Genomic DNA, 11,562 nt, shown 5'->3' on the forward strand with positions numbered 1-11,562 from the left:
TCTAGTTTCAAGGACTTGTGTGTACTCTTTGACCTTCTCAAACCCATTGTGGTGGAACAATGCAGGGAAACTTATAGAGAAACGTATTAATTTAACATCCTTCTTTTTGTGGTGAACCTATCTTATTTGTGTGACTGAGGCAGACGTTAAGAGTCTCTCTACCTTCATCCAGCAGATGCAGAGTGGAATGTTTGGCGGTGGTGGAGCAGCACAAGCCCGGACCATGCAGCAGACGCAGCAGCCTCCTCAGCCGCCAGTGCCGCCTCCCAGCTCCTCTCAGCCTAGTCTACGTGCTCAAGTGCCTCAGTTTCTCTCCCCTCAGGTAAGCGCACGCACAACCACACACACACACAAATACAGATATAGATACTCATGAACATGTGACCCAATTTCTTACTTACTATATGAACAGATTCATAGGCAGGGTGTTTTAATATATGCAGTGATGAATATTTTATACTCAGATGACAGTCTTTTAAAAACATCTCTGATTTGAGTGTCCCATTTATTATATATCAGTTGAGTAAAAGGGGCATAATATACACCAGACACAAGCAAAAAAAGTATTTTCTGTAACATTTTAATTTATTTTGTTAAAATACTGTTTTTAATGTTTGCCCACAGGTTCAAGCACAGCTCTTACAGTTTGCAGCAAAAAACATTGGTCTGAATCCTGCACTTTTAACCTCACCAATAAACCCTCAACATATGACCCTTCTGAATCAACTTTACCAGCTGCAACTGGTGGGTTTCATTTAACCTTTTTTGCTTTTAGTTTAGACTCATTTATATTTATTTGGCATAGATGTGGCACATGGTTCATAACTTTGAATAATCCTGAACGAACAGCTGTGAATGCATTAATAGCAATTTTTTTAAACAAGTTTTTTTCTACATGTAGATTAAACCATTTTATTATTTATGCGTTAGAATCTGTGTGCAGATACGCTAGCATCTTTTGACATTGAAACCATGCTTATACCTGATACACAGGCATACCAGCGTTTACAAATTCAGCAGCAGATGTTGCAGGCGCAGCGCAACGTTTCTGGTCCCATTCGACAACAAGAGCAGCAAGTAGGTGTCCCTCCTAACCTTCACTCTTCTATCCTATCCAGCTCACTGTCATATAATTACTTTCTTTAAATAAATCTGACTGAAAAATAATGTGAAAACATTTAATTATTATTAGTAAAGTTGTCTCCTTTGTTGTCATGTGTGTGTCTCAGGTTGCACGTACAATCAATAACATGCAGCAGCAGATCCAACAACACCAGCGTCAGCTGGCCCAGGCCCTGCTGATGAAGCATCAGCAACAGCAGCCGCCCCCCTCCCACTTGGGCCTGCATCCTGGTGGGACCAAATCCACCCTGGATTCGTTTCCTGGTCACCCCCAGGCTCCAGGCCTCCCTGACCTGCAGACCAAAGAGCCGCAGTCATCTCCGAACACCTACAGCCCCTACTCTCTCTGTGAGTGGCTTAGCCTTGCTCTTTGGATGTGTTATAGACGATGCTGCACTAATACACATGGTCTTGTGTAGTAACAGTTCACTGTTGTGTCTTCTCTTCAGCTGGACTGAATCCAAACATGAATGTAAACTGCATGGAAGTGGGAGGTCTGGCTATGAAGGAACCCCCTCAGCCCCAATCGCGCCTGTCACAGTGGACGCACCCAAACTCCATCGAAAGCCTTTCTGGTAACTCCTCTCCTCTAGAGCCCAGCTTGGGCAAGCATGGTGAGAAACCAAAGGCAATCCTGTGTAGTTAAAGAGGATTTTTTTTTACCACTAGAGAACTGAAGCCAACTTATATTATATTCATGTTGACAGGCCTTTTTACAATAAACCAAAATAACACTATGTTTTGTAAATTAATTTGTATTCCCAATTGTAACATTAAGCTCCTTTTACACTAAAGTACAAGAGACAGATGTAAAATGTGGGACAAGCAGGAAGTTATCTGTATTATAGTAGATGCAAAGAATTCAGTTCAAACTAGCCACATAGCCGACTGGTCTGCCCATGTCAGCCAAAGAGACCCATACCATAAATCAAAGAAGCATCACAAACATATTTCCCCACATTTCACTCTTATCAGCTTCTAAAAGTTGTTGTTTGTTCACTCAGGTGCCAACTTGGGTCCCCCGGGTAAACCCCCACAGCTGGAGGACTCTTACAGTCCCTACAACCTTATGTCCAGCTCAGAGTCTCCTACTAGCCCCCTGGTCCCCCCAGATAGTTGGGGACAGGGTAAAAGTAACAGTGACAAGATGGCCAATGGGACCAATATCAACTGGCCGCCAGGTTAGTAACATCAAGGAGTCCGATGTTGATCTGTGTCAGATGTTGTTTAATCTGGTTCACCATGTTGGAAGCTATGTTAGCAATAATTCCTGCTGTTTTCCTTGCTCCAAAAAAAGATTACTAGCTGATAATTATATACATCACATTGATGGGTGCTCTTTACTATTACACTCTGGTTTGTCAGGTTATTATTTATGTCCTGATGGTAAAACGCAAGCAAATACTTTTATTCTCATTCTCAGAGTTCTGCCCCGGTGTTCCCTGGAAGGGTCTCCAGAATATCGACCCTGAGAATGACCCCAACATGACCCCTGGCAGTGTCCCCAGTGGGCCCACTATCAACACCAATATCCAAGATGTCAACCGCTACCTACTACGGGACAGGAGTGGAGGTGAGAGCAGGACCAAAGTATATTAGAGAAACGTGTCTGATAGCAGTCTTGGAGTGTAGTGGTCTTTAGAGTATAAGTCACACCTTATTTCACAGCACAGTAACACACTATGTCAAACAAAGGTTTGGGAAATAAATAAAAATTGTGTCCCTGTGTATTGTACGTGACAATACTATGTAGCTGCTGCCACCAGAGAGAGCCTGCTTCTTATTGTTTTGTTCTTTATCTTCTTGCTTTAACTACCTCTGTGATCACTGTCATTTACCAGCTTATACTCTTCTCTTCTTAATGAGCTTACTATCATCATTTCTAGTGCCTTTTTTTTTTTCTTTACTCCATTTTCTCTCTGCTATGTTTTCCTTATTTGTTTGTGTCTGTCTATTTTTTGTGTTGCTGGTATCGACTTAGGCTCCTCTCCCACTTCATCTCAGATCGAGGCTCTGCCTCCCTCCACTGATTGGCCAGTCAGTGCCTACACTAGCTCGTTCAGTCTGTCGTCCCCGGAGACGGACGATGCAGGTACATGGTTTAACCATAACCCCCAACTCCCATGTTGTAGTGGCTCGATTGCTGCAAATCAACATTATCCTCTCCCTCCTGTTACTGTAACACCCAGAGCCTCAACCATTCACTGAAGAATCACGTCTCTCCTGTGTCATTCAATCCAACGTTCCTGATTAAATATGACCCTCAGTTTAGATTCCTCCCTGTGAATTTTGCCTCTCGTGCATATTTCCCCACATGGTGTTGGTGTTTCTCCTTCCTCCTTGTGTGTGGCATGGGAAGTGTGAAACACTTAAGGGTGTAGCTACTGCAACTCGAAATGACATCACCAGCGCAAGATGGCAGTGTTTGTATCCAAGATATTTTAGCTTCATTTCTGGATAGCGGGAGGAAGGGGACACGTCAATCTGTCTCTATGTGCAGTCTATTATCCCTGTTGAGGCTGTTATATATGTTGTTGAGGCACTTATTTTGCTCTGCAGGACGCTCTCCCTTGGTAGCTGTGAGTGTGTGTGCCTTTGGTGCATGCGTGCATTGGTCGCCTGGTTCTGAATGCCAACGTTTCTCTACATTTTTTCCAACCAGGTAAACTGTCAGAGATGAAATCTACTTGGTCTTCAGGCCCCATCTCTCATAGCCAGCCCCCCCTGTCCCACGAGCTGTGGAAGGTCCCTCAGGGGCCCCGGAGCAGCACTACAGCCCCTTCACGTCCCCCACCTGGCCTCACCAACACCAAGCCTTCCTCAACATGGGGGGGCAACTCCCTGGGTCTGGCCCAAGGCTGGAGCAGCTCTTACACCTCAGGTAGTGTTGTTGTGAAATATTTAGTTTTCTTTCCTCCTTAATTGCTTTTCAACTTATGAACTCATGATGATAACATAAAAACATGTAAAATTAGTTGAAGCATACTGCATAGCTCAGACACAACATATAAGACATTTCTGCTGCTGGTCATATAATGGAGGCAGGGCGTGTCGGTATATACAGTTATTAAGTTTACAGTTTGAACATACTCGTAGAGCGAGCAGCACTTTGATGTGGTTTACAACCAGACGCTGATTTTGAAAGTAGAGCGTAGTGCAGGATTGCCAACACCCTAGTAAGATTAATTTTGTGGTTGAACAAGTCTCAACTGAAACTGGTTTTTCTTCTCTCAGTAGATATCAACACCATACATTCAGTTTTAGTGACTGGGTTTTGTTTCAGATAACCATGGAGATGATACACTTTGTGCTAACAAATTGCTGCCTTTATGTCTTAATACACAGCAGGTACCACGTGGAGTACAGACAGCTCCACCAGGACCAGTAGCTGGCTGGTTTTGAGGAACCTCACTCCACAGGTAATTCTTTACAATCTGAAGCTCTTTCTTAAAACTCATTTATGCTGCCTTTGAAAATAGATGCATCTGTTTTGAGCAATGTAACCGTCACTGCCCACAGACTTATGGGCGTCAGATCTTTGGTGAATTTCCTTCCTTGTGTCTTATGGTTGTCTCGTTTGAAACTGCCCCCCTCCCACGATTTCCAGTGGAACTGCTCCTTTTCGTCTGTTTCATTCGTATCAGTGAGCTTTCAGAGGACGGAAGACTTCTGTCCGTTTCTGTATATGCATCTAACGTTAAGCATTAATGAGCCTTTAGCCTTTAAGCATTTACGACTCACAGAGGGTCAACTGCATCTGTCACTGAGGGGTATGTGATCCTTGTTTTTCAGATTGATGGTTCGACTCTGCGTACACTGTGCATGCAGCACGGCCCCCTCATCACATTCCACCTCAACCTAACACAGGGCAACGCTGTGGTGCGCTACAGCTCCAAGGATGAGGCTGCCAAGGCTCAGAAGTCCCTGCACATGTATGTCCACCAATGCATTGCCTCAAATTTGCGTTTTTATATTTGCAACATTCATTTATTTGTGTTTTCCCCCTCATCGCTTTCTAGGTGCGTGCTCGGGAACACCACCATCCTGGCAGAGTTTGCTGGGGAGGAGGAAGTTAACCGCTTCTTTGCACAGGGCCAATCGCTGGGTGGAACAACCAGCTGGCAGGCCACTCCAGGCTCCAATCAGACAAGGATGGGTGGGACTGGGTCCGGAGCCCCTCATCCAATCGGTCACTCGCCCCACTGGAACAACAACAATAACGGCAGTGGCGGAAGCAGTGGCCTGGGAAGCGGAGCAAAGACAGGCGGGGAGTTGCTTTGGGGTGGCGTGCAACAGTATTCTAACCTGTGGGGACCCCCAAGTGGAGAGGAGGGACGGGTCATGGGGAGTCCCACACCAATCAATACGCTGCTGCCCGGGGACCTGCTGAGTGGAGAGTCCATGTAGGATGGAAGATCCCGGGCGAAACAAATACCAACAGGAGCAAAAATCTTTCAAATCAATGTGGAGATAATCAGTGTGGGTGTGACATGAAAAGGAGAGACAAGAGGAGGACGAGGCTACATCCCCGCTGCTCACCCTCGTCAGCCTCCTCTTCTCCTTTAGTTTTGAATGACATTTCAGTTGCAGTTCTTATGTGAATCTCAGCGAGAGATTTTGGCCACAGTGTTTGGCTTTTACTTTGAGAGTCACAAGAAGAAGTCTTTTCATTCAACAAAGAAAGAGAACTTTTTACAAACATGAACTTTTGAAAACTCGCCGTGTGAAACATGTACTTTGGTCGAACTGACACAGTGACGAGCTGCCATCTTTAGTCTTGCGTAATCCTTCTCTGCCTTTTGAGGCAATCATACTGCACCTCAGAGATCCATGGAAAAGGCGTCATTCCCAAAGTAAAACCCTTCAATCAGAGTGGTTGTCGAACTTTCAGCTGGTCCAGACTCGACACATTTGTTTCTCTCAGCACTAATATTAGCCTTAACCTCTTTCCTGCCCTGCTATCCTCATTCACTCTGTACTTGGTGAAGAAGCATACGGACACTTGCACACCCTTATTTCTGAGCCAGTGAAACCTGAGTGGAAAGTACATGCTGCTGCTGCTTAACGTAAGCAACCACAGCTCACGACTTCAGTGCATTTTTTGCAAGCAGAATGAGTTCCTCAGTTCGCTCAAAGGGAATGATGCAACTCTGTTCGCCTTGTTCAAGCCATTTATTTTTGTATTGTTTTCTTCTTCTTCTTCTTGAACCATTGCAAACAAAGCTAATGAAATTATTCAAATGTGTCTGTCAATCGTACTCGGTGGGGGGCATAGTTTTGGGGGTCATCGCTTGTACAGACAGTTATGGACGTGGCGGACAACACAATGAACCACTGCTATTACTATGGAACTGTAAAGACAAACACTTAAGCGCACCTCAACTCATCTGTGGGGAAACTCGCAGTTTGTCTCTGACCCTCTCACTTATGTAGTGGAAAGAAAAACCTCAAGTCGTAACTGTTTCCCAACGGTGTGTAATCAACGACCCCCGCCCCACCCCCCACCCACTCCACCCTGAAAAACAACCATTTCAAGTGATGTGCAATATAAGCCACAGACTCTACCGTCCAAGCACCCTAGGGTGGCCTCTCTCGGAAAGAGGGGAGACTATAAGGAATGATCAAACTGCAAAAACTGTATCTGCCCCCGCAACCCTCCCCACCCCAAAACTGCCACTACTACCCTTCATCCCCCCTCCCACGAGTGTGTGAACTCAGGAGAGTAGCAAGCTGGTCTTGAACCATCTTCAACCACAAGGACATGAACACAAAAGCACTTCTTCAGCCAGCTTACTCTCCACACTTATGCCAGTGACTATGTTGGGGAGAGGGAGGGACAGATGTGTGTGTGTATGTGAGTGTGTAAGCGTGTGTGTGTGTGTGTATGTGTGAGTGTGAGAGAGAGAGTGTGTGTGTGCTTGATGAGAAGGCATCAAACCAAAATGAGATGAGCCTGTTTTTTTTCTTCCCCTTTTTACCCAGAAGACCTTTTTATTTTTATTTTGGCCCAAATTTGCATTGGTATAAAAGTATGAAGCAAAGATTTTGTGAATAGGTGGTCTATCATAGCACTTAGCAAGAGCACCACAGCTCGTTACACCCTCAATGCCAACGAATAGAAGAAAGGAGAAGCAACACTGGCATGTAAAAACTGAAAAACAAAGACAAAAAAGCAATCTGCTTAGTGGCTTCTCGATATACTTATTTTTTAACTTAACATGGATGTGAAGATTTTTTTTTTTTTTTTTCCAGTCCTTCTTCCCTCAAGTCGTGGGACCAAGAAGGATGTTAAACACAGCAAAGTAGCAAAGTGAAGGGAAAATACAAAGAAAGAACTAACTCAACTGATGATGGCTGCAACAGGGACAGACCCTAAAGCGCTCATCCTCACCCTCTCTATCAAAGTAAATATCACTGTTACATTGCATACTGTTGCATTGAAATCTTTAGCCTTGGTGTCTGGAAACGCTCAACGTGTTAATGTTCTACTGGGTCCAGCAGGGAGGATCTCCATCTCTCTTACATCCTCTTTTTTTTTTTTTCGTCTGTCTATTGGAGGCCCTGCCAACCTGTGTGATAGTGTGGCCACTGAGTGCCTGCCTGCTGCAGAGTGCAGTACTCTGCGGCAGCCCTCACCCCTCCTGCACCCTCGCTCGCTGCCTCCCTGCGGATCCCTACAGACTGGCTTCCCTCCTCTTCTGCTTCCCCCACCCCTCGGGCCTCCAGGCCAAGAGCAGCTCTTTCAGAACTGGCCCACATGTATTACATTTACTACTACTACTGCGCCAGAGTCTGTCCTCAGCAACATCCACTTCCACTCTCTCTGTCTCTCTCCTGCAAAGTTCACTTTAGCCAGAGATGGAGGCGCTTGATATGTTTGTTTGTTTTTTCTTTTGGTTTTCACTTATAGAATTGCCAGTGTGCATTTGTATTTTATTGTCGTAAGAAGTTTGCTGATATTGTTGCTGTTATAACTGATGATTTAGTTAATGATTGTTTTCTGATGATGATTCATGGCTTTTTAATATTGGTCTTTATGCAGTGTTCAGCTTCTCTCCTGCCCCTCCCACTGCCTCAGAGGCAGAGCCAGTGTGTAGATCAGAGGTACACCTCAGTCGTGCAGCAGGGCCGTACAAAACACTGCAGATCTCAGTAGAAAAGCAAGGTGGGGGGAGGTCCTAATGTTGGAGCGAGTCAAATCAAGTGGGAAAGGTTGTGTAATCAAAGGTTCTGTCCAGGATGGTGAGCCGACTTCCCCCGTCCATCCCTGGGCACCAAACCTCGACTCTGTCGTCTCAAAACACACACACTTCCTTTAATGTCGACGCGCCTCACTCACGCTGGTGCTTTATGTTTAACTCTGGGAGCACTCAGTTATGCTTAGAACCACCTCAACTGATAACAGCCTTCCATTTCTATGCAAAGACAAGGAGGTGTTCGTTCGCAGCCATCTAGAAAATCACAGCCATCGCCCACATCTGCCAATCTTCACTTATCTCTCAACCTTTACTACCAGGCAGCTTCCCTTGAAACAACCCCCCACTCTTCAAGGGTTTAGTCTCCCACTGTGTGGACAGAGCTACTAGATGACACTAAATGACCTGCTGGAGGCACTAGTGGTTGGCAAACAGTCACTTCTTCAGTCTTGTGCCAACCGATCTTTCCAATATCTACTTCCACTTTGCCATATCCTAATTTATCTTTAGTGTGATAAGACTGAAGTTCCTCTTATCGCTGGTGGAACGTGCACCACTTATCCAGTTGTCGGAGGCTTGAGGAGTAGAAGGGCAGGACAGAAGAATGGTGCTGGTTTTTCACCAATAGGGGACTGGAAATATAGTGGAGAACCAGGCTGCAGGAGGAGTACGAGGAGGGGGTGGGGTGGTCCCTGTATGTGTCTGTGCACTGTTTATGGGTCACATCGGGTACATCTCTTTAAAAACCAAAAACATTATCTTTTTCTTTAGCATCAATGTTTTTCGCAAAAACTAGAAACTACAAAAAAAAAAAGTGGTCTGTTTCAGCTGTGCACTTTGAGGCTGAGATGTCTGTGTTCTGTGTCTCTGCAAGCTGCCGCCTTCTCACCCCGTTGAGGTCCGCCGTCTGGGCCTCGCGTGGGGAAGCTGTATCCAGGAGGTTCGATTTGGACCTCCAACCTGAAGGTCGCTCCAGCAAATATATAACAGGTTATCTCTGCACATCTGGCTTTGGGGTCAGGGTCCGAGCAGGGACCCAGCGTATCAGTAGAAACAGCGACAAACCTCAAGTTCGGTACCAAGTCTTAAAACTTAGGGGATTCGCCCTCTTCCAGAGTTGCTTAAGACTCGCGTCATTCAACAAAACAATCACTATTGCCTGTGTTGTTTGTGTGTTTGTCTGTTCCTGCATTTACTCCACACTGGACTTTAATCAAGGAACTGGCGTTGAAGTGCGGAGTTGAATAGAGACGGACGATGGGTGACCGGGACAGAGGTCGAGTCTCAGATGTGCCCTGGATTTCTTGACTTAGCACCAGCACTGAGAGCCCTGCCCCTCCCCACACCCTTCGCCTGCTCCCTTATCTACCTGTGTAGTGTTGGAAACCGGACGCTCTCCCTTTTTTTAAAGTCACATTGACTCAAAGGCAACTGGAGCTTGAGCAAAATATGCTTCTCAATCATGGATCAGACAAGGGTTCTGGGGCAGGGCCCCCAAAAGGGTTTGAATTAGCAAATCTCTTTAAAAAAAAAAACAACGGCCTGGGTTGAATATGCACATGCTAGTTCATATACGCTATACAACCATATAATGTGCATAATGGGTGTATGTGTGTATATGACTAGATTTCTGTTTTCCATTTGACCTAAGCCCTTTCCCCTCCCCGGCCCTGGCTTCAGCCCTTACCCTGTGTATCCTCCTCAACATTGTATTTCCCAGAAAACAAGATCATAAACATATCAGAGTAATACAAAATAATGAAAACAAATACTTGAATCAAAAGAAGCGCCAATAATGTAATGTGAACACTTTTTCTAGTGGTTTTTTTGTCTCATTCATACACTTCAGAGATTTTTGATAACATCGGTTCAGAGTGAATCAAATTTGAAATACAAGTGTTGTTGAAAACAAAGATCGATTATAAAGGCAAATTTACGTCTGTTGTATTTGAGTGTTTGCACAAGGCTGCTTGTACTGTATGTTGTATGAATGTTCTGAGCGTGAGGTGAAAACATGTATGAGAGCTTATGATTACAGCGGAGGAAATGTCCGCCTCATGTTTCTTTTCAATTCAGTATACTTATGTTGTTGATTTTATTTTTGTTCGTTTGTTTTTCTTTTTGCTCGTCAAAAATATATTCTGATGTTAATTGTTACTAGCCTCTAGCGTTGCACTGAGTGTCGGCCTCACCCCTCATCCAGCTAAACGAACAACATGATACAAGTACTGAGGGGAGACGGGGACAGTTCACGTGTAAATGTTTACTCAAGGACTAAAATAAGTGTGTTTTTAAAATGTAATGTTTATCTACCTTAGTGGCTTTCATTGTGGAATAATCCAAGAAAGTATGGATCATAATTGAGTATTGCACCATTTTTCAGACTATAAACCTAAAAAAAAAAAAAAAAAATTTACATATGTATAAAAAATGCAGCAAAAAAAGTATTTTGCAGACCTGTGGCCATAGTTTGGGGTAGAAAGACTTCAACTCTCCCAAATCTGAGCAACGGAGAGAGTGAAGGACACGACATCAGACTGAGCCTTGGCTTCTAGGGCTCACTTCAGAGGTGCCTACCTTTTTGGTTTGTTAGCTTTTGTTCTGTTTTCACTCATGTCGTCGTTTTCTTTTTTCTTTTTTTTTTCCTGCAAGGCCACTGACAGTTTACAAACACTTTGTTTTTTTCTGGAGTTCAAAAAAGAAAACCTGCAACAGAAAGGAGTGTAACCATGGGAATGTTGGGAAAACTAAACAAGAGGACAAATGCTTCCATTTAAAAAGAAAAAAAAAAAATAGTGCAACACAACGCTTCTCAGAATGAAGATTTCTTGTGCTACTTTCAGAACTCTGGGATTGAACAGTGTTGTCTTGTTCTGTTTAACCTTCTTCGTTCTGTGTTGATGTTTGATTTCATGGACTATCTCAAGCCTGTATGTTTTATGTTGATTATATATATATTTTTTTCCTTTATAGAAAAGAAAAGAAAAAAGAAGAAAAAAAAAAAAAACATAATTGCTCACTATCTTGCACACACACGAAAAAGTGGATCTTGTCTCAGGAAGGCCAGGGTTCCAGAGTACCAACTCCACGCCATTTTAATGTACATTTTTATGATGAGTTAAAAGAAAAGGATGATTTAAAAGAAACAATTTTAAGCACTGAAAGTTATGGATTTCAGAAGAAGAGAAAATACCTTTTGTTTCTAAATCCGTAGCAGTTACATAATAACCAAATAATGGACTTT

At 44.0% G+C, this 11,562-nt stretch overlaps 1 protein-coding gene across 9 annotated transcripts in view; it reads left to right on the forward strand.

The window, feature by feature from the left end:
* tnrc6c1 (trinucleotide repeat containing adaptor 6C1) overlaps positions 1–10,733 on the forward strand; it is a 40,187-nt gene extending 29,454 nt beyond the window's left edge. For 5 of the 9 annotated variants that reach the window (XM_069524433.1, XM_069524439.1, XM_069524441.1 and 2 more), the window contains 12 exons: positions 173–322; positions 625–744; positions 994–1,077; positions 1,230–1,470; positions 1,572–1,736; positions 2,127–2,303; positions 2,546–2,695; positions 3,104–3,214; positions 3,785–4,003; positions 4,468–4,541; positions 4,915–5,054; positions 5,142–10,733. In XM_069524433.1, coding sequence (XP_069380534.1) covers positions 173–322; positions 625–744; positions 994–1,077; positions 1,230–1,470; positions 1,572–1,736; positions 2,127–2,303; positions 2,546–2,695; positions 3,104–3,214; positions 3,785–4,003; positions 4,468–4,541; positions 4,915–5,054; positions 5,142–5,529 — 2,019 coding nt within the window. In that variant the 3' untranslated portion in view covers positions 5,530–10,733. The remainder of the gene's footprint in view (positions 1–172; positions 323–624; positions 745–993; positions 1,078–1,229; positions 1,471–1,571; positions 1,737–2,126; positions 2,304–2,545; positions 2,696–3,103; positions 3,215–3,784; positions 4,004–4,467; positions 4,542–4,914; positions 5,055–5,141) is intronic. The other 4 variants (XM_069524435.1, XM_069524434.1, XM_069524437.1 and 1 more) reach the window with 4 other exon arrangements.
* The last annotated feature ends 829 nt before the right edge of the window (positions 10,734–11,562 follow it).

This window comes from Paralichthys olivaceus, chromosome 5 (genome assembly GCF_024713975.1).
Source record: "Paralichthys olivaceus isolate ysfri-2021 chromosome 5, ASM2471397v2, whole genome shotgun sequence".
Classification (NCBI taxonomy): Eukaryota; Metazoa; Chordata; class Actinopteri; order Pleuronectiformes; family Paralichthyidae; genus Paralichthys; species Paralichthys olivaceus.